This window comes from Puma concolor, chromosome D3 (genome assembly GCF_028749965.1).
Source record: "Puma concolor isolate L17-30 chromosome D3, mPumCon1.1.hap2, whole genome shotgun sequence".
Classification (NCBI taxonomy): domain Eukaryota; kingdom Metazoa; phylum Chordata; class Mammalia; order Carnivora; family Felidae; genus Puma; species Puma concolor.
In genome coordinates, this window is record NC_141678.1 from 46,553,092 (window position 1) to 46,580,835 (window position 27,744).

Sequence of the window (27,744 nt, forward strand, 5' to 3'; positions counted from 1 at the left end):
CTTTGGGGCCTGACTCAGCAGTGAACATTAGAAGCTCAAACATGTCAGCTCCCAGAAGATGCAGAAGCACCCGAGCACCCCGGAGAGTTTGAATTCACGAAGGTCCATTGACGTTTTCATGTTTTCTAGTACAGTGGTTCTGAAACAGGGCTGTGGTTTAGAATCCCTTGCTTTTACAAAGTGGAAATTCCTCTGTAGCACTCCAGATCTTAATCTGCCTTTTCCAGGATGAAGTCCAGGCTTATCTTTTGAAGAGGTTTTCCAGATGATTCTGACGTATGTCTCTTGTTAAGAACCACTACTTTACTAAAAATCCCGCTTAATGGTTGGCAAACTTGCCTGCAAAGGGTCAGATGGTAAATGTTTTTAGATTTGTAGGTGAAGCTGCAAAAAGTCAACTTTGTTGTTGTACCGGGGAAATGACCGTAGTCAACATGTAAATGTGAGATCTTGGCTGTGTCCCAGTAAAACTTTTATTTACTAAAACAGGGATGGATTTGGTTCTCGGGCCATAGATTACAGGTCGTGGCATTATATCAGAATTCTGGGTTTAGGATTCCACTGCCAGGTAATTGTATTTTCCCGGGAGATTCCAAAGTGCAGCAAAGATTGAGAACCACTTTTCTAGGAAATCCATACGCTCAGTTCCAGACACAATGACTTGAAGCCAAAGGACAGAACAGTTTTGCAGATTAGAACGTTTGCAGGTTTTTTTTTTTCATTGTATTTCATGACCTTGGATATTATCAGGGTTTTCTGGGGCCAAGTGATCATTTATATCCACTCAAGATTTATTTCTAGGAAATCAGTGTATCTTCGACACATCTTCAAGGGCTCCGTTTGAAAACGACAGCATATGCGAAACATACACTCTAGAGGGACACTAGCCTGCAGGCACGCGTACGCTTTTATGCCTCCAAGTTCAAAGAGCAGGGACCAGCGGAAAAACAGCTGCAGGAAGACTCCAGGTGCTTACTTTACTTTACCTAGGAGATTGAGGCAAGCTGGGGATGGTTATGGAAAGCTGTCCATGTGGCCTGAAGACATGAGTGCCCAGCCGGTTTCTTGACAAATATCATAGAAAGGGTTTGATTCTTGCAGTCACTTTATAATTAGCAAGATGCCTTTGCCAGAGCATTGAGGTCAGTGTGGCTGGGGCTGGAGGAAGCGCTAACGGTGGGAGCTCGGGTCGGGGCAGCTGCCGCTGGGGCATGCTTTCCTGGCCGTCCTTCCCCGGCCCGGGCATTTCATCCGCTTGGCAGGGTGGGGAGTCACTGTTGTCATGGAGACCCGTCAGCTAAGGCTTCAGGATGGACAGGCAAATTCTGATATCTCAGTTTGGAGGCTCTGTATGGATGCCAGTAAAATAGAATTCAAGGAATCGTGTTTACTAAAAAGAACTGAAGGTGTTCAAGAGACTATTTAGTGTATTCTTCATTCAGAATGAATGTACCCGCCCTGTACTAGGCACTGCCCAGGCAGCTGACTGCCTCACAGTCCCCACTCCCTGGCAGCTCCCAGTCCTGTGAAAACACAGGCAGGTGAACGGTTACAGCAGCAGGACTTAACACTATGGCTGCGTGAGAACACAAAGCTATGGAAGCATGCAGGATGGGGGGCATCCTTACGGAATGAAGAGAGGAAGGGAGGCAGGCAGGAAGGAGGAGGGTAGAGGCTGTGGGAGGACTCCCCAGAGCAGGAGAAGGAGCAGGGTCTTGGAGCATGAAGGAGTTAGCCAGGCAGAGGGACAGCTGAGAGAAGCCATGGGGATACGAGAGGGGATGGCTGGTAGGTTCCTGGGGCCGGATCAGGGGAAGGGGGAAGAAGTTCAGGAGGAGGAGAGGATTAGGGAAAGACCAGGATGGGCAGCCAGGCTCAGAGGTGCAGGTTGAAGGGGGGAAGGGGAGCCATATCCATGGAGGATATCGAAGATTTGTATATTTATGGTGGCCATTGTACGGCAAGGGTCAGGAAAGCATCTTGACAAGGGACACTTTTTCTAGTTTGTGCAAAGGTGCTGCTTAGGGTGCTGGCAGCCTGGCAGATTTTGAAGGGGTTACTGTGTCACACACGTCAAAGACTTTGGGTTGTGTCCTGAAGGTGTTGTGTCACCCTTGGGGGATTTAAACTGGAAAACGATACGAGGTGAGAAGGTTGGCATTTTAGAAAGCTCCCTCTTGATACCCGCTTGGAGAATGGATTGGAAGGGAGCAAGATGGGAAGCAGACAGCCTGGTTAGGAGGCTCTATAAATAATCTAGGCAAACAAGGGTGAAGCCCTGGATGAAGACTCTGGAACTCTGGAAGCAGAGGAAGATTCCAGGGACTTTCCTGAGGTATAATCATTACGACCCATCGGGGAGGTGTGGGGAGGTGAGGGTCAGGCAGACGTGAGGGGGCCCTCATGGTTTCTGACTCTGTGTGGGACTGTTTGCTAGGTAAGGAAGAGGAAATGTTGAAAAGTGATTTTCAGAAACAGTTTTTTTTTAAATTTTTTTAAATGTTTGTTTATTTATTTATTTATTAAAAAAATTTTTTTTAACGTTTATTTATTTTTGAGACAGAGAGAGACAGAGCATGAATGGGGAAGGGTCAGAGAGAGGGAGACACAGAATCTGAAACAGGCTCCAGGCTCTGAGCTGTCAGCACAGAGCCCGATGCGGGGCTCAAACTCACGGACCGAGAGATCATGACCTGAGCTGAAGTCGGTCGCTTAACCGCCTGAGCCACCCAGGCTCCCCAAAATGTTTATTCATTTTTCAGAGAGACAGAGACAGAGTGTGAGCAGGGGAGGGGCATTGAGAAAGGGAGACAGAATCCAGAGCAGGCTTCAGGCTCTGAGCTATCAGCACAGAGCCTGACTTGAGGCTTGAACTCACAGACTGCGAGATCATGACCTGAGCCAACTGAGCCACCCAGGCGCCCCCAGAAACAGTTTAAAAAATGCATAGGTACCAGATGCTTTCTTTCTGTTCACAGATGGTTATAAATAAGGATTCTTTGGGCCTCGATGCCAATGGTAAAGTCCAGTTTCTTACTGAATTCCAGTGCTTGGTTTCAATGCCAAGACAGTAACCGACAGTAAAGCTTTCCCTTCCCTGTGGACTCACATGCTGGTCTCAGGGTTCCTGGAGGGTGAGAATGGAAACCGCAAAACCTGTCATGACCTGGGCTCAGAAATCACATCAGAGCATTTTCACTTCCTTCTATGGGTCAAAGCACAAGTCATGAGGCCATTCAGTGATTTCAGTAATTAAAGTGTTGTGAAAGAACCAACAGCAACGGGAGAGAAGAGCCGGGGGGGGGGGGGGAGGGGAGGGCTTGTGTGGGTTGGTTGGGGGAGACCCTCCTAGGAGAGGACGAGAAAGAACCAGAAAGGGACATTACAGGCAGAGGGAACAGCCAGAGCAAAGGCCCTGAGGTGGGAGAGCACATGTTTGAGGGATTGGAAGCACCCTGACTGCTGGGAAGGCCTTGGTCCTGGAGGATTAAGTGAGACAACCCACCTGTAGCCCCCAGAACCATGGCTGGCACATAGTAGGGCTGGATTTATGTTCATTTCTTTTCTTGTAAAAAATGGAAGGTATGGGGCGCCTGGGTGGCGCAGTCGGTTAAGCGTCCGACTTCATCCAGGTCACGATCTCGCGGTCCGTGGGTTCGAGCCCCGCGTCAGGCTCTGGGCTGATGGCTTAGAACCTGGAGCCTGTTTCCGATTCTGTGTCTCCCTCTCTCTCTGCCCCTCCCCCGTTCATGCTCTGTCTCTCTCTGTCCCACAAATAAATAAAAACGTTGGAAAAAAAAATTAAAAAAAAAAAAAAAATGGAAGGTAGAAATATGTTTGATTCAAGATTGTCATTAGGTAGGAGTCTATTAACTTGAAGTTTTACTGTACAAGGCTAAGATTTGGGAAAAAACAAAGTATTTCCACAGGAGTAGGTAGGTTTTTTGTTTTGTTTTCTTTTGTTTTAGAGAGAGGGAGAGAGAGTGCAAGCAGGGGAGTGGGGTTGAGGGAGAGAGAATCCCAAGCAGGCTCCATGCTTAGCACAGAGCCTGATGCAGGGTTTGACCTCATGACCCTGGGATCATGACCCGAGTGGAAATCAAGAGTCAGACACTCAACTGACCAAGCCACCCAGGGATAGATGTTAAAGGAGTTAGCTGCTTTGGAAACGAGTGCCCACCCTACATATTTCTTAATGGCATCTCTGACCTTTTCTTAATATTTGTTGTTTTTCCCTCGAATATGTAGTGTTCTAGGTCAAGAATGTCTACAAGCCACAGATAAGTCACAGTCTCAGTTTCCGTGACAGAAACCTGAGGGAAGGCAGAAACTGCAAAAGGAACAGAGGCTGGAGGCCCCTCTGAGAGTCTCTTCTCCTTGCAGGGTGTGACTGTAACTTGGAAGGAGTTCTCCCTGAAATATGCGATGCCTACGGAAGGTGCCTCTGCCGCCCTGGGGTCGAGGGCCCTCGGTGTGATGCCTGCCGCCTGGGTTTCTACTCCTTCCCTATTTGCCAAGGTAAGTGTGCCACACATAGCACGGTGATCATTAGTCCCTCCAGAGGAAATGCAGAGGCCCTGGCTGCCACAGCTGTGTGGCCTGCAGGTTAATAAGTGAGCCCCCTGGCTTATATATTTGTGTTACATGTGACTGTCTCCTTACCTGGGCCACGTCACCTCCCTTCTTTTGTCTTCCGCATCCTACCCCTCCTCCTCCCTGGTGGTGAGCACACGGGCTCTGGAGCCAGCTGCCTGGGTGCGGATCCTGGCTCTGGAAAGGGCTGGTATCTGCTCAATGTTTGGGAACCTGCCAGCCAGACAAGGAGAGGAGGTGGATCATCTGGGGAGGGGGACCAGCAAGCACGAAACCACAAACATCTTCCCGCTCCCCAACTTGTTCTGTGTCCTCGTGCCTCGTCCTACTTAGTAAGAGTCGCTGAAGGGGATGGAGAGTGGGAAGAGGAGGTGTCTGATCCAGGCCCTAGAGCAAAATAGGAAGGCAGTAAATGTTGGGTGAATGAGCAAACTGATGCAAGAACTTGCTGGAGAGCCCCCCTGTCTGCCCTCCATTGCCTGCCGGTGTTCTTCCCCAGTAGAACAGGGAAGGGGAAGGGAGAGAAGAGAGGATAGGATTATCAGTTGGGGCTCAAGGCAGGAACTACACCACTCCAGGTATTATAAACAGACAGGGACTTGCTCCGGGTACTTAGGTGCTCAGCTGAGTCCTTAAGGGCTGAGCAGCAGGCTCCAGGCGGGGCTTCCAAGGAGACTCTCCATAGAAAGGCAGAGTGTTAAGCCCAGATTGCGGTAGCGCAGCTAGAGCGTAGAAGGACTGCAGTCCCACCACCTCCACAGCCACCTCTTGGTCCCCAGGAAGCCACGTGGGACTCAGCTACAGAAATGCTCAGTAGGTGCCGAAAGGCAGCCTTCTCCTTACTTCCCACCCTTCTAACCTTATTGGAGTACTTCTTTGCAAAACCAAGTTGACCTCCAGATGTCCGGAACCCAGCTCCAGGAGAATCTGGGAAGTGCTGTTTTTAGCTTGCCAGCCCCTGAGCATGGTGGGAGGCCAGAACCAGTACTGAGCCCTCTCACCTGCCAGGTCAGCCACACTGGGAAACCGTGGAGGCCGGTGCAAGCAGGACCGAGTGTCCCCACGCTGGAGGCTAACGTGGTGAAGCACCACAAGGTTCACACTAGGTGTCACTTGGGGCAAGTTGCCTAGCCCCTGCATTTCTCAATTGCCTCATAGTAATGCAGGTTACAGATGCACTGACTGTAAAGTTCTTCAAGCCTGGGAAGCCCTCACTTGTAGGGAAAAGAAAATGCTTCCTTTTCCTCCCGGCCCCCCGCCGGCATGCACTGTTCCCAGAACTCTATCCTTTGCCCCTGCCTCTCAGCTTTTGCCACCTTGGAGCCACAGAAGCTGCCCCTCAGCTAGAGAAATTCAGTGTTAGCAGTGGGGATGCCCAGTGTGTTTCTCATGGAACTATCCATAGGGGCCATGCTCCTGTTGGAATTGTGTGAACCACAGTAGACGTAGATTCCTCTAAACTGGCTCCATGGTCTGGCATGGGAACCTCATTCTTGCTCATAATATTGTTCCTGGGGAAAGATATCCCAAACCATGAAGTTTTGCACACAAGTTAGGGATGATTACATTTCTGTTTTAAGCCAGAGACCCTGAGTCTGTCATGGACAGAGTGAGGAATCAGTGGGAGGGAGAGGGAGTAGAGACCTTACATTTCAGGTGTCCACGAGGGCCCAAGTCCAGAGGAGCTCATGGTAGGAGAAAGCCTTTTCAGCAAAAGCAGGAAGAGGAGGGTTAGGACAGGCAGATAGTTTATCTCCTTCCCCTCCTATAACAGGAAAGCATTTTCTAGCTGCCCTTTGTTTTGTTGACACTCCCCCAGTTATACCTTAAATATAAATTGAGGGCAAGGAGTGGACAGAATGTCTCATGTTAATTTCCTAATAATCTGTTGACATTCGTGTTAGTTCTGCATCAGCTGCCATTCTTGTGGTTGAAAGTATCTCAAAGCTTGTCTTTCTTCCTCCTCTTTACCAGCCACAACTCCAGACTCATTCTGCTAGAATGAATTACTAATCCAACCTGGTCATTCCCTTGGGCAAAGCTATCAGGTGGTGCCTTTGTGTATATAGATATAAAGGTAGAGAGTAATACAATATTTTAAGAATGCACTTTTCCATGTTACTTCACCACTGGAACGAATTCATTTTGAGGTGGATAGAAAATGCAAAGGTGTATGCAGGACAAAGTGGAGGGAGGTGGGACTTCCAGAATGACAGAGTAGAGAGTTCAGTGGACCTCTCTCCAACAAAACAGACTTTAACTGGTAAAGAATTTTTGATAATCATTTAAATTCTCTGGAAATTGTCCTAAGAGCTAACAAAGAAACATTTATTTAAGAAAATCTAAATATTCAGGTGCCTGGGTGGCTCAGTCATTTAAGCATCCAACTTTGCTTCAGGTCATGATCTCATGGTTCATGAGTTCAAGCTGCACATCGGGCTCTCTGCTGTCAGCACAGAGCCCGCTTTGGGTCCTCTGTACCCCTCTCTCTTGGCCCCTCTCTTGCTTGTGTTCACTCTGTCTCAAAAATAAATGAACATTGAAAAAAAGAAAGTCTAAATATCAGTAAGAATGATAAGTCTGTGATATTTGAGCTCCGTTATCCCCTCCACCCCAACTGATAGTGCAGAACCTGCTTAGGATTCTCTTTCTCCCTCTCTCTCTGCCACTTCCCCACTCACACACACTCTCTCTCTCCCCAAAATAAATAAATATTAAAAAAATGAAACTGCTTTTGAATGGTTCAAATGGTTGATTTAGCTGGCCAAAATAGTTGTTATAAATATGTGCAAAGAGCTAAAGGAAGCAATGCTTAATGAATTAAAGGAGGGTGTAATGATAAAGTCTTATCAAATGGAGAATATCAATGAAGAGAGAGAAATTCTTTAAAATAACCAAATGGAAATTCTGAAGTTGAAAAGTATAATTGAAATGAAAAATTCCCCAGGGATTCAGTCATAGATTGGAGCCAGCAAAAGAGTCAGAAAACTTGATGGTAGATCAATAGAGATGATTCAGTCTGGAAAACAGGAAAAGAAGGAAGATAAATGTACAGAGCCTCAGAGAAATGTGAGATACCAAAGTGCACTGACATACACAGAAGGGAGTACCAGACAGAGAGGAGAGAGGCGGGGCCAGAAAAAATAGTCAAAGAAATAATGGCAGAAAAACTCCTTGTATCTAATGAAAAACAATCTACACATCTAAGAAGTTTAATGAACTTCAAGCGGGATAAATCAAAGAGATCCATACTCAGGCAATGCATAGTTTAAGTGTTGAAAAACAAAGAAAAAATCTTGCAAGGGCAAAAGAACAATAACTCAGCCTATGCAAGGGAACCCATTAGAATGTTAACTGACTTCTCATCCGAAACAACAGAGGCTAGAAGGTAGTGGGACCACACATTCTAAGAACTGACAGGGAAAAATTGTCAACCAAGGATTTTATTTCCATCAAAATTATCTTTCAAATTAAATAAAAATATTCCCAGATTAACAAAAACAGAGAATTCGAGGCTACCATACCTGCCTTACAAGAAATACAAAAGGAGGTTCTTCAAGGCTGAAAGCAGGTGACACGAGACAGTAGTTGGAATCCATGTGCAAAATACAGAGTGTTGGGGAAGGCAATCATGTAGGTGTTTTGGTCCGTTTGGGCTTCCATACCAGGATAGTACAGACTGTGTGGTTCAGACAACAGACATTTATTTTCTCACAGTTCTGGAGTCTAGCATTCTAAGATCAAGTGCTAGAAAATTGATTTCTGGTGAGTACTCTCTTTCTGGCTTGCAGACAGCTGCGTTTTCCTTGCAACCTCACATGGCCTTTTCTCTGTGTGTGGGCAGAAAGAATGAAAGAGAGAGAGAGAGAGAGAGATCTCTGATATCTCTTCCTTTTCTTACAAGGACAGCAGTCCTATAGGATTAGAGCCCCACCCTTATGACCTCATTTAAGCTTAATTACCCTCTTAAAGGTCCTATATCCAAATACAATCACATCAGGGGTTAGAGCTTCAATGTATGAATTTGGGGGAACATAATTTATTCCCTAACAGTATTACAAAAGATAGTATAATTGCATATTTTTATCCTTTCTTGTCTTGACTGATTTTAAAAGAAATTGCACATGACTGTACATACACACACATATGTGTGTATATTGGGTGGGCCCATATCATACGTAGAATATATGTACATACAGGTGTGTGTAAGTCTATAACATACAGAAATGTGATATGTTTAATAATAGCACAAAGGAGATAGGACAAAGATAAGAATTAGAATAAGGAAATGACATCAAATCTATGGAAAGAAATGAAGAGAACCAGCAAAGATAAGGATACTGTCTACATATGTATGTTCTCTCTTCTGTTGGCTTCTTTAGAAGATACAGATTATATAAATAATTTTAACAACGTATTGTTGGGTTTTGACATATATAGACATAATATGTATGGCAGTAATACCACAGAAACAAAGAACGGAGTTACATAGGAGTAACTGGACCAGTTCACTGGAACTAAGTGAATATCAATCTGAAGGAGATTCTGATGAGATGTATTTTGTAAATTCTAGGGAAACCACTAAGACAATAACAAAAAATAATTATTCAGGTCATTAAAGGAAGTCAAATGCTATACTAGAAAATATCCATTTACTACAAAACAAGGCAATAAAGGGTGAATAGAGAAACAAAAAGATATGAGACATAAAGAATACAAAATGCAAAATGGCAGCGGTAAATCCAACCATATCAACAACAACATTAAATGTGAGCGGATTCTATACCATGCCGTATGCAAATTTTTACCCCCAATGGATCAAATGCCTAAATGTAAGAGCTAACAAAGCCTGTAAAACTCCTAGAAGAAAACATAGATGTAAATGTTTGTAACCTTAGGTTAGGCAATAGTTTCTTAGATTTGACACCAAAAGCACAGGCAACAAAAGGAAAAATAGATATTGGACTTTTAAAATAACTTGTTTCAAAGGACACCATCAAGAAAGTGAAAACACAACCCATAGAAGGAAAGCATTTGCAACTCATGTACCTGATAAGGCACAGATACACAGTATCAGGAAAGAACTCTTACAATACTAAATTAAAAGGCAACCTAATGAAAAAATGGACAAAGGGTTTGAATAGTTTTCCAAAGAAGATATACAGTGGACTAATAATCACATGAAAAAGTGTGCTGTATTGTTAGTTATTAGGTAAATGCAGATTAAAAGCACAATGAAATATCATTTCCTGGCCACTATAAAGGCACGCAGTAACAAATGTTGGGAAGGATGTGGAGAGATTTGAGCCCTCATACATTGCTAGTAGGAATGCACAATGATAAGACCATTTGGAAACAGTTTTGCTATTCCTCAAAAAGTTAAACCTAGAGTTCCCATGTGATCCAGGAAAGCCTACTCCTAGGTATATATATCCAAGGGAAGTGAAAACACAAAATCACATGGTAGCTTGTATATGAATGTCCATGGAAGTATTAGCCAAAGTAGCCAAGAAGTGGAAGCAACCTAAATGTTCAAGAGCTGATGAATAGATAAATAAAATGTACCATGTCCATATTATGGAATATTATTGGGAATAAAAGAATGAAGTATGGACACCTGCCACAACTTGCACGGACCTTGAAAACGTGATGCTGAGTGAAAGAAGCTAGTCACAAAAGACCACATACCGTATGATTCCATTTATGTGGAATGTTGAGAACAGGCAAATTCATAGAGACAGAAAGTAGACGAGTGGTTGCTTAGGGCTGGGATGGAGGTGGGGGGGGGGGAGGTGGAGATGGGACAATGGGGGTTGCCTGCTAATGAGTATGGGGTTTCTTTTAGGGGGAACAAAAACTATTTTAAAGTTAGATTGTGCTGACGGTCGCACAATCTTGTGAACATATTAAAAACATTAAATTGTATATTTAAATGGACAAATTACATTGTATATGAATTATATCTCAATAAATCCAACACATTAAAATGGGGTATTTCCTCTCCGGTCACCCATCAGCCTTATCCCTCTGTACATTTGCACCCAACTCTCCTGGTAGCTTATTTACAACAGTGATGAAACAACATGCATTAGAATTTTGGAGTTAAAGAAATTGAAATTACTTATTTTACGTCAACTGATCTGAGATCCAGAATAAGTGAGAGCGAGGTAGTCGCAGGGTGATTAATGAGTATCACCATGTTTCTTGACTCCCAACCTGGCGTACTTAAGGAATTATATTCTCTGCCTTAACACCTGCAGTGCCTAGAGGTCCCAGGATCTCAAAAAGTATCAGGACAAGGCTTCCAAGACTGCAGTTTTTACACTGCAGGTCACACATTAGTGTATGGAGAAGTCATGTGAGTAGGGGCCAGCATTAAAGTGAAACAATAGACTAGAAATTATTAGAATGCATTATAAGCAGTCATGGAAAGAAATGTTTTGCAAAGTTATTGTTCATTGTTAGCTTATATTTTAATAAATATCTGTTTCTATATCTTTATCGTCTGTCAATCTGTGTGTATATTGGGTTACAGTGTAAAATTATTTCTTAATGTGGATGTGGCTAAAAAAAAAGTGAAAAGCTACTGTGTTAAGTAATCCTGGAGGATTTGTTTATGATTTTGAGCAGATGGTCACTTTTCTTTCATTCTGCTGTTTGCTTCTGGGGCTTCAGACTCTCAGATAGTTACTGCCTGAAATTGGAGCATTTGGGTGAATTTAGGATCCCTCTTTCACCTGGAAACCATTGCTCGGTAAATTGTATCAATCTTCTGATAAATCCATTTCATCTGTGCTGTATACATTGCGTAATTCCTTCCTAGACCTGTCCAAGGGACAGGAAACCACTCTGTCTTATCTTTTACACACGATCTATAGGACAGGGGCAAGGACCAAAGGGCGTGAGGAACTCATCTGAGATGCACACTCTGTTTCATCTTTAACCCATAATCTTACCTTTACTCTTCTGCCTTAACCCCAGCAAGAAGGAGGGTAGGAAGGTAGAATTATTAACGCCCTGAGATTTGAGCTTAAAGTGGGTTTTGACTCAATGATTGCTCTCCTACCTAAGAGAATGCCAAAAAGCCCCAGAACTTACTCCTGTGTTTATCTAGGTGCAAGGGGACAATCACCTACACTGAATGAAGTTGAAAAGAGCCACAGGATTGATTTAATTACAGTAGGAACTGTGCTTTTTTAATACACTAATTGCATGACATTCAGTTGCACCTTTATGTGGTTTAATTTACCACATAAATTTACCATTAGTTTCTTTTTTGTTGTTTGTTTATTTATTTTTGAGACAGAGAGAGAGGCAGCGTGCTAGCAGGGGAGGGGTAGAGGGAGAGAAGGAGAAGGAGACACAGTATCTGAAGCAGGCTCCAGGCTCCGAACTGTCAGCACAGAGCCTGAATCGGGGCTCGAACTTGTTAACCACGAGATGATGACCTGAGCCAAAGTCAGATGCTCAACCGACTGAGCCACCCAGGTGCCCCCAGAACTGTGATCATTTTTAATGCTTTGCCTATTAAAACATGGATTTCTGTAACAAACTTCAAACTCTGGCCATTCTTTTCCACTTAAAAAAATTACTGTTTTTAAATACATGCTATAATTCTTTGAACTGCAGTAGAGTATTATTCCACCTAGTTGGAATTTGGTTATCTGGCTCCTGTATCTGGAGGAAAAATGAGAACCAAGCAGTAAGATCCCTCAACGACTATTGCCTCTGTAAAGTAAAAAACAAACAAAAACACCTCCAAAAATGTGCACTAAAATCCTTGCATTTCACTACTAAAAGCATCCTGTAGGCCCCTCTTTTTTTTTTTTTTTTCAACATTTATTTATTTTTGGGACAGAGAGAGACAGAGCATGAATGGGGGAGGGGCAGAGAGAGAGGGAGACACAGAATCCGAAACAGGCTCCAGGCTCTGAGCCATCAGCCCAGAGCCCGACGCGGGGCTCGAACTCACGGACCGCGAGATGGTGACCTGGCTGAAGTCGGACGCTCAACCGGCTGCGCCACCCAGGCGCCCCTAGGCCCCTCTTACCTATGCTTGTCTCTCTTTTTAAAAAATAATTGTACGAATTTGGTTGTTTTCTAAGCCAAACCCGTGGTGAACTAGAAACATGAAATTAGGAGGGAGGGAAAAGTTGCTAAGGCAAACGCACTAACAGTAAGGGAGGAAACAAAAGCAGACACGAAACTGAGGAAGAATAGCAGCTTGGGACCATTTAATGAAGAGCAAATAATCCTCAACTCAGGAGGTACTCAGAGTGTCACTATTAGAGTAAGTAAATGAGTATTATGATAATGGCTCTGGATCATGATGAAGGGGTGAAATTATGTCTGAATATCTGTTTCAGAAGGAAGGAAGATCCATAATACATTTTAGTAAGAGTGCTGTTTAGTGGGGTGCCTGGGTGGCTCAGTAGATTAAGTGCCCGACTCTTGATTTCAGCTCAGGTCGTGATCTCATGGCCCTGGGATTGAGCCCCGTGTCAGGCTCTGCGATGGGCATGAAGCCTGCTTAAGATTCTCTCTCCCTCTGTCCTCACCCACTTGCATGTTTTCTCTCTCTCTCTCTCTCTCTCTCTCTCTATCAAAAAAAGTACTATTTAGTAAGAGTACTTTTACAATGAGAACATTTTGGTGATCACAGAGTCAGTTATGACTCTGTAGTTTCATGTAACAGAAAATGTAGCCTAAACCGGCTTAAGGCATAAAGAATTTAGTGGCTGTATTGAAGTGTCCAGGCATATTTGGTTTCAGGAACAGATTGATCCAGGGGCTCAAAAGATGTTGGTGGGATCTGTTTTTCTCCATCTTGCAAGTCTGCTGTCTTGTAGATTGGCTTCATTTTTAGGTCTCAGATGGTGGTAAGATGGTAGCTGGCACTTTTTAGGCATTGCTGAGGCCTGAATTGTGTCCTCCTCAAATTCATGTTTACGTCCTAACCCCCAGTGTGACTGACTGTATTTGGAGTAAGGAAGTAATTAAGGTTAAATGAGGTCAAAGGTTGGAACACTGATCTGAGAGGATTAGTGTCCTTCTGAGAAGGGACACCAGTGAGCTTTCACACCCCCTCTCTCTGCCACGTGAGAGCACAGCAGGGAGGGAGGGAGCTGTCTGAAAGCCAGGAAGAGAGTCTCCAGGAAGCGAATCTGCTGGCACCTTAATCTTGGACTTCCCAACCTCTAGAACAGTGAGAAAATAAATGTCTGTTGTTCAAGCCACCCAGCCTGTGGTATTTTGTTACAGCAGCCCAAAAGACTTGGACGTTACTCCTTCCAGGTTCAAGTCTAGGGAGAAGAGCATGCATTTCTCCAAGCCAAATCTGGTTCTGATTGGACCACGTGCCCATTCCTGAACCAACCCCATGGCTGTGGAAATCTGTGCTCTGACTGGCCAAGCCTGAGTCTCCCCACATCCAGGGGTGGAGTAAGGGGAAGAGCCGCCCCCTCCCACCGCCCCAGCAAAATCAGGGTGCGTAACCAAAACAGGTGGCAGAACTGTGTGTCAGTAAAATGCTCAGCTCTCTGAGAAAACCTGGTTCCCCAAAGTGACCAGTCCAGAAGAGATCAGGAAGACGTCTGAGGTTTAAGGGTAGCATTTTTCTTCCTAAGAAGATGATACGTGACGTGAAAACTAATCAGCTACTGTGTATAAGGCAAGATCCCTTGTGTTAAATGATAAGAGTATGGATTAAAAAATAAAAAGGGAATGTATCATCTCACTTATATTTTTGGTAGAGTTGGTTTGGAGCTCTGCTTCCAAAGGTCTACCAAAGTCATCTGAGCTCCCTGACTGCAAGGCAGACCACAGAAGAACGGTGCTGAGGGCTGCAGAGAGGGGCCGAGGAGAGGAACAGGTGCTCCCTGGCTCCCTGGGTGAACGTGTGTGGCCAGCCTCTGCCTGGTTCTGTCTGTGGTTCAAAGTTGTGGCTCAAGTGGAGGGAAAGGCTCACACAGTGAGGCAGAGGGAGAGGAACATTGTGCACCCTAGTCCCACTCCAGTGACGGAGGCAGCACTGTTCAGGCTTTGGAACTCAAGCAGGGGTATGTGGTGGGGGTGGGGGGGGTGGGGAGCAAATCACCTGAAGTCCTATGTCAGGGGACCTTGCCCGAGCACACCCAGCCTCTGAGAAGCCCACCTGCTCTTTTCCAAGTTTTTCAGGAAAATGCACCATCCACCACATTCCCGGCGTGGTATAAGCAATACACCCCGAAGCTCGTTGTTCTATTTGGACCACTGGGTTCTGGAAGAATTCCATTTGTGATGTCTCTCTTCTCTTGCTCTTCCCTTTTTCTAACTGCTATTGTTATCTTTTTAAAATTTTCCCTCGGGGGCAGCTTTGAGGTAAGTGGCTGAAGCTTGGACTCACTGAAATCTGAGCTTAGTCTAGCAGCAAGGTCTAACCCAGTGTTTTAATTTGTGTGGCTTTTTATCTTTGTTTTTGTTTTGTTTTTGTTTTTGTTTTCTTAAGACGAAACTGATTGCTTGGCCACTGAATTTTAGAATAGAATTAACATGACCCCAAATACCACATCAGACGGTCCAATATATTCTAGCCAAAAAATGTTCCTAAGACTTTAAAAATCTTCTTGAAAAGGAGCTTGAAAACCCTTCTAAGCTGTTCTTGCCAACCATGCTTCTGCATTCATGTTTCACATTAACTTAATTTGGTCCAGACTTGCCTAAGCACAGTGCCATAGTCTTCTTGTCTTAATTTCGACTCACGCAAGTGCCCTGCTGTTTTCTTTTTCGTAGGTGAAAGTCACGTCATAGATGGGAGACCACATTGGAGAACTGCCTATTTGTATTTCAGACATATGTTTACACTAATGCCTGGTTCAGTTCTTTATCTTCAACTACAGCATACAACTGTAGTTCTCTCAGTTAACTTGGTCCATTTGGGGAGGTTTACTCTCTGCCTTTTCCTCCTCCCACCACATCCCCCCTCTTTCCCTCCCCACCCCCACACTCCTCATTCCTGCTTTCCTCACCTTCATTTTTCTCTCCCTGCTCCTTCTCCTTCCCCTCCTTTTCTGGTACAGCTTGCTGGGCAGCAGCTTGTCAGCACTTAGAACAGAGGCTAGGAGGGGGCGCCTGGGTGGGTGGCTCAGTCGGTTAAGCGTCTGACTTTGGCTCAGGTCATGATTTCATGGTTTGTGAGTTTGAGCCCTGCATCAGGCTGTCTGCTGTCAGTGCTGAGCCTGCTTCACATCCTCTCTCTCCCGCTCTCTGCACCTACCCTACTCATGCATGCACGCTCTGTCTCAAAAATAAACATTAAAAAAAAAAAACAACAATAGAGGCTAGGAGAGTGGGTTGCAGAAATAAATGGTCTGCCCATGGATAGGAGCTGAGGGTGTGCCAAGTGCAGCTGTCCCCAAATTTCAACCACACTGACCCAACCCAGGGCCTGGAACTGTCCCCATTGGAGATTGCTGTAATCCTTGGGTTGTGGTGACTGGTCTTTCCTTAGAAAACGCCTCTAAATAGGTTGCCAGTGCAAGATTAACCTCCTACCTGTCAGCATAGTCCCATGAATCAGACAAACCAGCCAAGAGAAATGGCACCAACTATTGGCGAATGGTGCTGTAGGGAAGGTTGATGGCCTGGGATGCTCCCAGGAGAGCCCTCCCAGCCTTTCCAAGAGGGGAAACAAAACCCTAGGGCTGGGCATGGGGAGCGATCTGAAGCCACGTTCTGTGCAATTTGGTCTTGAACTGGCCCTTCACTTTGTAATTCAGGTTGTGTCTAGGAGAATAGTGAGGTGGTTGGTTGGAAGAAACCTTAGATCTTCTGTAGATTTAATCTGCCCTGTGCCCAGGTAACCAGAGAGGTGAGTGGTAGTGGCAGCATGTGCTGTGGAACTGACTGTTGGCTTTGTGGCTTTGACCGGGGAAGGAGCCAGTCTGCTTTTCCAGAAGATGTTTTTCTGTTTTCCAACAGAAGGAAAGGCTCCAAAGTCATGGGCAGGAAGAGCATCCCGGAAACAGTAAGGGGCGATGTTTACCTTGTGATTTACATGCTGTCTGTAGAGCCTCGCCTCACCTGATGAGCTAATTTACTGATGGAGAAGAGGATGGCGTTATTCATACAACACCTGTCTCGTGGCGGTGTTGCGAGGTTCAGTAAGGGAATGCATGCTGAGAAACTATACAGAGTGGACCTCAGGAAGATTTCAATAGTTACTTACTCTTTCATTTAACAGATATCTGCTTGGCATATACTAGGGACCAGGGCTGTGTGTGATGTTGGAAGACACTGGGGAATACAGCAGACATTCTTAACCCTTTGGAGCTTGACTGTCATTATTTTTTTTTGCTCTTTGGGAGTAAAAAGGTCTTAAAGCTGAAACAGGAGTAGACAAGAGGTAAAATACTCCCAGAAACTCCAAAGGACCTGGACCAACACAAAGAGCAGAATGAAAGTGTTCGTAAGACATTATAGTATTTCCAAGAGTAAAGAGGGGCTGCCAATGTTGAGGTTTGGGTTTGGGATTTGGCAGCTGTCACTGACGGCTGGATCGAAAGGAGACACGAGATGCCAGATGGAGTAATTCACCATTTAAAACCATGTGCCTTGCGTTTAAGGCTAGGTCTTTGTTTTCACTTCTGGAGTGTAACTGTGTCTCCTGAGGCTCCCTGGACAACCTCTATGGCCGTCGGAGCCAGGGGTGATGTCCCCCACATTATGCTGGCCAGAGGTGCCACCACTGTGCTGCCCTAAATGCCTGTGTGGGTTTCTGCATTCTCTTTCCTGTAAGACGGAAATAGCAGAAAGAGCAGTAAGAGAACCAATAGGATGTATGCGTGTGTGTATAGAGAGAGAGATTTATTTTAAGGAAGTGGCATTATTATGGGGGCTGGTGGGTCTGAGATCTGCAGGGCAGGCTGGTGGGCTGGAGACCTAGGGACGAGCTGATAGGGTAGCTCAAGTCCAAAGGCAGATCTCCTCCTTTGGGAAACTTTCTCTTAAGGCTTTCGACTGATTGGATGAGGTATCTGCTTTACCCAAAGTCAACTTATTTAAATATTAGTCACATCTTAAAAAAAAAAAAAACTTTCACAGCCACATCTACCTTGGCGCTTGCCAAACATCTGAGCCTCATAGCATAGCCAAGTTGACATTTAAAAATGAACCATTGCAGGGGCACCTGAGCAGTTCAATCTGTTGAGTGTCCGACTCTTGGTTTCGGCTCAGGTCATGATCCTAGGGCCGTGGGATCTCTAAAGTAATAATAATAATAATAATAATAATAATAATAATAATAATAAAATATATACTCACCTTTTATTTTTGTTTTTATTTTTTTACATGTCTATTTTTGAGAGAGAGAGCGTGTGCGCACCAGCAGGGGAGGGGCAGAGAGAGAGAGAGAATCCCAAGCAGGATTCTGTCAGCACAGAGCCCAACACAGGGCTTGAACCCAGGAACCGCGAGGTCATGACCTAGGCTGAAGTGAAGAGTCACTCAAATGACTGAGACACCCGGGTGCCCCCACTCACCTTAAAAAAAAAAAAAAATTAATGATCATAGAACCTAAGAACATCTCAATAATGTGCCCCTTGGTAGGGACGTAATCTCTGTAGGCAGGCCCTGGGGAACATGGGGCCAGGAAAGAAGGCTGAGCCAGATGGCAGTAGACGTGAGTCCTTGCCTGCAGTCTGCCAAGAACCAGCTGAAGGGCATTAGGCACGTTTCTTCATTTCTTTTACAGTTTCTTAGCAGTGGTGGGGGTGGGGGAGGTGCTTCATACTATGTCAATAATTCCTTAGCCCCTCTTCTGGATGTTTAGCTCTCTGAGGTCAGGGCATGTGTGTCTTTCCTAATTACCTCCACCCCAACACCTCATCCCAGTGCCATTGAACACATTGGCCTTTGATCAGAGTCTGCTGGAGGGATGAAACAAAGTAGGAGGGTAGAATGGTGGTGAACGCTCTGGGTCTGCCTCTACCTAGCCGTGTCTGTCTGAATAAGTCACACAGCTGGAACTTCCATTTGGGTCTCTCTGACCCACTGTCATGCTCTTATCCAGGCCCTGCTGCCCTGGGTCTGACTGACACCTTTTTATCCAGCCTGCCAGTGTTCAGTCCTTGGCTCCTACCAAACGCCTTGCAGCCCAGTGACGGGGCAGTGTGAATGCCAGCCGGGGATTACAGGACAGCGCTGTGACAGGTGTCTCTCAGGAGCCTCTGATTTCCCCCACTGTCAAGGTAAGGAAGATGGCAGAATGCCAGACTTCGGGTTCCTCTCTGAAATGTGTGTGGCCAGACTCCCAGACAAGCCCAGGAGATCCGCCACTGGTCACCTCTACACACTTGACCCTAATCTGCCTGGTTCTTCCCCAATTCCAGTCCATTGAAAATGCAGGTATCTTCACTCCAGTCAGAGTGGCCAAAATGAACAAATCAGGAGACTATAGATGCTGCAGAGGATGTGGAGAAACAGGAACCCTCTTGCACTGTTGGTGGGAATGCAAATTGGTGCAGCCACTCTGGAAAACAGTGTGGAGGTTCCTCAAAAAAGTAAAAACAGACCTACCCTATGACCCAGCAATAGCACTGCTAGGAATTTACCCAAGGGATACAGGAGTGCTGATGCATAGGAGCACTTGTACCCCAATGTTTATAGCAGCACTCTCAACAATAGCCAAATTATGGAAAGAGCCTAAATGTCCATCAACTGATGAATGGATAAAGAAATTGTGGTTTATATACACAATGGAATACTACGTGGCAATGAGAAAGAGTGAAATATGGCCCTTTGTAGCAATGTGGATGGAACTGGAGAGTGTTAGGCTAAGTGAAATAAGTCATACAGAGAAAGACAGATACCATATGTTTTCATTCTCATGTGGATCCTGAGAAACTTAACAGAAACCCATGGGGGAGGGGAAGAAAAAAAAAAAAAAGAGGTTAGAGTGGAAGAGAGCCAAAGCATAAGTGACTGTTAAAAATTGAGAACAAACTGAGGGTTGACGGGGGGTGGGTGATGGGTATTGAGGAGGGCACCTTTTGGGATGAGCACTGGGTGTTGTATGGAAACCAATTTGACAATAAACTTCATATATTGAAAAAAAAAAAAGAAAATGCAGGTATCTGATGTACATCCTCAAAGGAATCCAGAATTGCTTTGTTCCTAGGAAAAAAAAATTTTTTAATTCCATGTGTTATGAATTTGTATTTCTTGATTTACACGTAAATTCTCCCGTGTTGAGCAGTGTGGCAAAGGTGACCCCTTTTAGCTGCAACAAGTGTTCCTTGACCCCTTCCCAAGGCATCCTGCCTTCCCTCTGGTTCCAGGTCCGCAGCACTTACGCCGGCTGCCCTGTAGTCCTCTGAGGGGTGATTCCAGTGGGTCCCCTTGCTGGCAGGCAGAGCAGGCTTTGCTATGCTTCTGCCCCTGTCTCCTTGCTGCCCCTGGCCTCCTGGGGGATTGTCGTCACACAGCATAGGTGCGAGGGGAGAGGGGGTGACCTAAGTCTAATGAGTTTGGAAAGAGTGAGCCAAGGGGAAACACTGTTACTGTCACAGGTCATCCCCACTACTCACCCCTCGCTGATGAGGAGATGTGGAGAGTCCTCTGTGCTCTGTGGCAGAGGGCACAGAAGGAAGATGCCTGTGCCCTTGGGGGTGTACCGCCTCCAGTGGTGAGGAGCTCCCGCCTGCCTGCTGCTTTAGAGGCCCCTCTTCCTGTTGAGAAGAGGTGTTGGAGGGAGTCCGCACCAGACTTTCCCCTTGCAGAATGGTTTTCTCTACTTCCTGCTCTTGGTAGCGCTTTGAGCTCTGCATTCACCTCCAGCTTGATTCCCTAGAACCTTACTCACCAGACTCCTCAAGACACCAGGTTTTCTTGCTGATAGAAATTGTAGCCAGTAGTCAGAGGGGGCAGTTCACTTTCGAGAAGCCCTGAAGGTCCCCAGAGTGCAAGGCTTTCCCGGGGTGTCTGCTCACCTCCCCGGGGGTCAGGAGTGGAAGGAAGCGTTGTGGCAGCCGGGTACAGGGGCGGGGCAGACATAATAATTCCTCCAGAGCCAGATGTCAGCCTGGGCAGGAGCCACAAGCAGGGCATGGCCAGGCTGAACAAGAGCAAAGAGCAGGAAGAGCGTGTTCACTCCTACAGAGGAATGTGAGGGAACATCAAAACAAAAAAGAGAGACACACATGAAATCATCAAGGGACAAGCCAAGGGAAACAGCCGAAGAGGAGACAAAGGCAAAATGTCTAAGAGAACACTTCACAAGAAAACAAGATCCTGTTATGAAGTTATTTAAATTATTGGCAAAGCCAGGCTCAGGGCAGGCTTACCTAAACTCTCTTCATTTCTAGTGCTGTGTAATAATAATACTGAGACATTGCAAGATCCCGCTTTATTGAAGGCAGATTATAGGGGGCCTGTAACACTATTGACTAAGGCAGGAAGGCAAACTAATTCGTTTTAGAAATAATTTTGGTGCAGATGGGGAACAAGGGGATTGTGATAGTTAAAGAATTAAGTCTTAGTTGACTAAAAAGTGTACTTAAAAAATTCTGTGACTTCTATTTAATGGACAATTAACAAGTCTCTTGGTACAATATTGCCCTCTTCTGGACAATCCTAAAAATGTTCAAAATTCTAGAATCTCTTTTCCCTAATCTCCATCATCAGTCAGAAATGAACTTGGAGTAGTAGGCAGGGAATGGAATTAAGTGGCAAAAGGGATGACTTGGGGAGTTAAGGACCAAAAAGGTTATTTGGGTGTGCCTTTTTCTGAATTACATGCAAAGTCCTTGCCACCCATCTATCAAAAAATACAAATGTAGATGCATTATTTTTTTTTAAGTAAAACGTTTAAAACTCATAACATCAAACTAAACCAAGAGACAGACAGATATAAAAACACCAAGAATTTAAATATTTCTAGGGGCCTCTGGGTGGCTCAGGTAGTTAGTTAAGTGTCCAACTCCCGATTTTGGCTCAGGTCACGATCCCAGAGTCGAGGAATGGATCCCCATGTTGGGCTGAGTGTGGAGCCTGCTTAAGATTCTTTGTCTCCTCATCCCCAAAGGCAAGGGAATTAAAAGCAAAAATGAACTACTGGGACCTTATGAAGATAAAAAGCTTCTGCACAGCAAAGGAAACAACCAACAAAACTAAAAGGCAACCAACGGAATGGGAAAAGATATTTGCAAATGACATATCGGACAAAGGGCTAGTCTCCAAAATCTATGAAGAGCCCACCAAACTCCACACCTGAAAAACAAATAACCCAGTGAAGAAATGGGCAGAAAACATGAATAGACACTTCTCTAAAGGAGACATCTAGATGGCCAACAGGCACATGAAAAGATGCTCAACGTCGCTCCTCATCAGGGAAATACAAATCAAAACCACACTCAGATATCACCTCACGCCAGTCAGACTGGCCAAAATGAACAAATCAGGAGACTATAGATGCTGCAGAGGATGTGGAGAAACGGGAACCCTCTTGCACTGTTGGTGGGAATGCAAATTGGTGCAGCCACTCTGGAAAACAGTGTGGAGGTTCCTCAAAAAAGTAAAAACAGACCTACCCTATGACCCAGCAATAGCACTGCTAGGAATTTACCCAAGGGATACAGGAGTGCTGATGCATAGGGGCACTTGTACCCCAATGTTTATAGCAGCACTCTCAACAATAGCCAAATTATGGAAAGAGCCTAAATGTCCATCAACTGATGAATGGATAAAGAAATTGTGGTTTATATACACAATGGAGTACTACGTGGCAATGAGAAAGAACAAAATATGGCCCTTTGTAGCAACATGGATGGAACTGGAGAGTGTGATGCTAAGTGAAATAAGCCATACAGAGAAAGACAGATACCATATGTTTTCACTCTTATGTGGATCCTGAGAAACTTAACAGAAACCCATGGGGGAGGGGAAGGAAAAAAAAAAAAAAAGAGGTTAGAGTGGAAGAGAGCCAAAGCATAAGAGACTCTTAAAAACTGAGAACAAACTGAGGGTTGATGGGGGTGGGAGGGAGGGGAGGGTGGGTGATGGGTATTGAGGAGGGCACCTTTTGGGATGAGCACTGGGTGTTGTATGGAAACAACTTGACAATAAATTTCATATATTGAAAAAAAAAATCAAAAAAAAATAAAAAACAGGAAAAAAAAAGATTCTCTGTCTCCTCTCTGCCACCCTCCCCCACTCATGCTGTCTGTAAAAAAAAAAAAAAAAAATTAAATAAAAATCTTTCTAAATCACATATAGGCTCCAGCGGTGCCTGTAACCCAGCTGGTACCCTGGACTCCAGTTTGGTAAGTAGAGGATTATAAAAGGGTTACAATTCTAACATGCATTTTGATATATATTACAGACTAACACATTTGGGAGCTTCCTCAAGTTAAAAGTAAATTAAAATAAGATCTGAGGGGGCGCCTGGGTGGCTCAGTGGGTTAAACATCTGACTTTGGCTCAGGTCATGATCTCACAATTCGTGAGTCCGAGCCCCACATTGGGCTCCGCCCTGTGCTGACAGCTTAGAGCTGGAGCCTGCTTCGGATTCTGTGCCTCCCTGTCTCTCTGTGCCTCCCCTGCTCATGCTCTGTCTCTCTCAAAAATAAATAAACGTTTAAAAAAATTATAAAAATAAAATAAGATCTGAAACCAAATTGCTTAAAAGGTCATTGCTCTTGTTCAGAGTGCATATGTGATCATGTTTATTTTTTTCAAAAACAGAAGAATAAGGCTTATTTTAACTTTTAATTCCAGAGCCCTAGTGTTTGATTCCTACTGTAGGTGACTCTGAGGGCATTGCCACCAGGGGCCCCTGCACATAAGCCTTAAATAGATAATTAAAATTAAGAAAAACTAAGGCTAAGTGCACAATAAATAAAGCTGTGTATGAAATAATTGCAATTTATTTGCTTTTGCTCCAATCAGATACTATGGTATTTCTCAGTGCTTTAGAAATGATCTGTCTTAGCAGCAAAGCCTGAAGATGGTGAACCTCCGGGCATCCGAGGGACAGACGGAGAGAGGTTTTGCATCCTGACAGTGAGGCAGTGACTTTTGCATATTACACAAGTACTTTCAGATAAACATAATTCTCTACTGATTCTCAGTATGTTAAATATTGAGATAATTTTCCATGTAGATGAATAGTTCCTCTGTCACAGAACCAACAGGTAATGACGACTCTAAGTAAAAGTGATTTTTAAATATTTCTTTTCCTGTTTTTTCCAGTTTTATTTTTACCACAACGGATTATGTGTAGAAAAAAAAGAAATGAATAATAAAAGAAGAGCCATGAGCAGTCGGTTGAAATCAACCCAGTACTTTTATTCCCTCTGGATACACTTCATTTACTTTTCGCAGTCAAAATATAATTCTGTGACAAACTTTGTTCAGAACATATGTTTGAAAACATGTCTTAATTCTAAGATATCAAGTGTTGGCTTGATTTTCTTTCAAAGGGATACTGCCAGTGCAAGCTTCATGTTGAAAGTCCTTCATGCAGCGTCTGCAAACCATCATATTGGAATCTGGCCAAAGAAAACCCCAGCGGATGTTCAGGTGAGGTTTTTACGCAGAATAATTTACTATATTGCCACCTCCTCTTAATTTTCTCTACTTCAGTGACTAAACCCACAAAAGAGCTATTTATTTAATAAGTTCAATTTGTCTGAAATTCTGTGTAAATATTTTGACGTTTTCCCCCTACTTTTGGCAGAATTTCTATCATTTTGAAAATCCCAGCAAGGGATTTATATCCTGTTTCCATATGTATTTTATGGATACATGGTTGATATTGCCTTGTTTTTATAACCTCTCTTTCTTGTTTGATTTTAGTTTCATTTTATGCTTAGATTGAAGCCAGGGACAGGAACTTAAAGACAGTAAACTAAAGGTGGCTAAGTGGAGTGAATATGTCCTTAACTAGAGTTTGTTCTCATGGAAGCGTGTCAGTAGTGTTCTTGACGTTAGGCTCATTAAAAAACCCCCTGATGTTGCAGCCTTTGTCTTAGAGTGGTCACATACTGGCCATTACTCCTTGTAGGTGGATCTGGTGTTTCTGCTGACCCCAGAAAGCAGTCCTGTTTTAGGCGTCAGTGGAGCAGACTGGAATTCTGCTGAAATGTGCCCAAAAGTGACCACACATGTAGTGTTGCTGCTGGGTCATGTTTCCAGAACCAAGGGCTGTCCTTCGTGCAACCTTGGTCCTAGGATGCTGTCTTTTCTTCACAGAATGCCAGTGCCACGTGGCGGGAACAGTGAGTGGAATTGGAGAGTGTGGGCAGGTAATATGGGCCGATTGTTCGTGTACCAGTGGAATAGTACAGCAGTTGACCTTGGGATTTCTTGGGGAGGGGATTAGTGCCTCTGTAATTGTACAGGGCATGCTAATCTCTCTGGATGTTTTCAGATCCCCGCCATCCTGATTCATGTTATACAGTGAGGCAGTTTTAAATCTTGAAGATTAGCAAATTGTATGACCTTATCAAATTTTGTTACCTTGTTTATTCTGCAGCAGGATGGTGACTGTCACTGCAAGTCTCATGTCAATGGCGATTCCTGTGACACGTGTGAAGATGGATATTATGCTTTGGAAAAGAGCAATTACTTTGGGTGTCAAGGTAAATACTTCCAGTGGGTCCTGAGAGAAGCCAGTGTTGATGGGCAAAGACTGTCCGGATCATCTTTCTTCTGAGTTCTTGTCTTCATGTGGTCTTTCTGATGGGATGGGACTAAAAAATTCTGTCTAGGGAATTGGGCCAAATACTCAGTTGAAACTAGTAATAAATTGCAACTGGGGCTGCTTCCACTTCACTTCTACCAGCATGGTGTCGGTTTAATTATAGAAAACACAATTGGGATGAATGGGGATTCATCTGTTAATTTCATAAATAACATCAAGACTTTGTCATTTTGAAGATATTTTTTGTATTATCAAAACAGCTCACACCAGATTTTAGAGACAATATTGTGTTAAATAATACACCTCAAAGAGTGTGGCCCCACAGGCTGCCGTTGTCTCTCGCCCACAGACTCTCATTAGCAGACGTTGTTTATAAGGGCACCGTGTTGCTGAATCACGTTTAGCTTCTGGGCTCCTGTCCCCTTCCACCAGACAGCGATGTCGGAGCTGACCTTACAAGTGGACTTACAAGTAGGCTTTTGGGGGCACCTCCCATCTCAGTTTGGGAGGTGCCTATATGTTTCTAACATCTGCTGGATATGAGATGTGGCAGGGGTAGGAAGCAGCCTGATCTTACTGATTGCCACTTCTCAGAGAAGGAGGGAGAGCTTCAAAGTGGAGATGCTTTGATGGGTCACCGCTGTTGTTTTCTGACCTTTAGGGTGTCAGTGTGACATCGGTGGAGCGATCACCCCCATGTGCAGTGGGCCTTCCGGAGGATGCCGTTGCCGAGAGCATGTCGTGGGGAAGGCGTGCCAGCGGTGAGTCTTCAGGGAGGTCTCCTCCTGTACTGATGTGGAAGACTCTTAGAGAGTCCTGTCTGTGCCGACAGTTCCTGTGAAGAGACAAGCCGTCCTAAAGAGAGAGGGCTGATGAAGCTGTCCTGTCATTTGAAATCTGGACACTTGTCAGGGAGCCCAGTTGAAGCAGGAGGTAAGGTTGCCCTAAAGACGACTACTTTGTAGGTCCCAGAGCTGCCTCACCGGACAGTTCCCACAGGTATATAAAGCCAGGTGGACGAGACTAGAGCTGGATGCTTGAGGTGGGTTCCTGTGGGCAAACCTCCTTGTAAAAGCCACAGCCTGGAGGAGCCCAGCAAATGAGCAGGCTCCTGGGCCAAGGAGATTCAGGTCCAGCTTCTCCCTTGGGACCCATGACTGAAGGCGTGGAGAGGCCAGATGTGTCGCAGTGGGGGTGGGGGGGCGTGGCGGGGAGAAGAAAACTCTCGAAGTGGGACAAAGTCCCTCATCTCATGCAGAAGCTAATTAAAATAAACTGTAGGAGCAAGGGAGCAAGTGGAGACTGAGCTCCCAGAGGGGCTATCACAAGTATGGCAGCCGTACTGTCTCTGTGTCTTGTCATATTTAACATTTTACAGATGAAAACATTTTTTAAATAACTCCAGTGTTATATTAGTTTCAGGTGTTAAATATAGTGATTCAGCAATTTTATACATTACTCTGCTCATCGTGATACGTATACTCTTCATCTCCTTCACCTACTTCACCCATCTCCCCACCCATCTCCCCTCCGGTAACCATCAGTTTATTCTCTATATTTAAGAGTCTGTTTTTTTGTCTTTCTCTTTTTTTTTGTTTATTTGTTTCATTTCTTAATTCCACATACGTGTAAAATCATGTGTTATTTGTCCTTTTCTGACTGACTTATTTTACTTAGTGTTATGTCCTCTAGATCCATCCATGTTATTGCAAATGACAATATTTCATTCTTTTTTATGGCTGAATCATATTCCAGTGTGTGTGTCTGTGTGTGTGTGTGTGTGTGTGTGTGTGTGTGTGTGTGTGTGGTGTGAGTGTGAGTGACATCTTCTTTATTCATTCATCTATTGATGGGTGGACACTGGGGTTACTTCCATAATTTTGCTATTTGTAAGTAATGCTGCAATAAACATAGGGGTGCATATGTCTTTTCAAGTTAGTGTTTTTAAGTTAGTGTTTTTGGGGTAAATAGCCAGAAGTAGAATTACTGGATTATATGGTAATTCTATTTTTAATTTTTTGAGGAGCCTCCGTACTGTTGTCCACAGTGACTGCACCAGTTTGCATTTCCACCAACAGTGCACAAGGGTTTCTTTTTCTCCATATCCTCCCCAACACTTGTTTCTTATATTTTTGATTTTAGCCATTCTGACAGGTGTGAGTGAGGTGACATCTTGTTGTGGCTTTGATTTGTATTTCCCTAATGATGAGTGATGTTGAGCATCTCTTCATGTATCTGTTTGCCATCTGTAGGTCTTCTTTGGAGAAATGTCTGTTCATGTCTTTTGCCTATTTTTAAATTGGATTATGTGTTTTTTGGCGTTCAGTTGTATAAGTTATCTATATATTTTGTATACTAGCCCTTTATCAGATATGTCATTTACAAGTATTTTCTCCCATTCAATAGATTGTATTCTAGTTATGTTGGCTGTTTCCTTTGCTGTGCAAAAGCTTTTAATTCTCATGCAGTCCCAA

General features: G+C 44.4%; 1 protein-coding gene across 7 annotated transcripts in view; it reads left to right on the top strand.

The window, feature by feature from the left end:
* Positions 1 to 27,744, top strand: part of LAMA3 (laminin subunit alpha 3) — a 274,529-nt gene that overhangs the window by 102,186 nt on the left and 144,599 nt on the right. For 6 of the 7 annotated variants that reach the window (XM_086682631.1, XM_086682625.1, XM_086682628.1 and 3 more), the window contains 7 exons: positions 4,384 to 4,518; positions 18,681 to 18,818; positions 22,843 to 22,889; positions 24,048 to 24,147; positions 24,820 to 24,872; positions 25,103 to 25,208; positions 25,932 to 26,031. In XM_086682631.1, coding sequence (XP_086538757.1) covers positions 4,384 to 4,518; positions 18,681 to 18,818; positions 22,843 to 22,889; positions 24,048 to 24,147; positions 24,820 to 24,872; positions 25,103 to 25,208; positions 25,932 to 26,031 — 679 coding nt within the window. The remainder of the gene's footprint in view (positions 1 to 4,383; positions 4,519 to 18,680; positions 18,819 to 22,842; positions 22,890 to 24,047; positions 24,148 to 24,819; positions 24,873 to 25,102; positions 25,209 to 25,931; positions 26,032 to 27,744) is intronic. The other variant, XM_086682626.1, reaches the window with a different exon arrangement.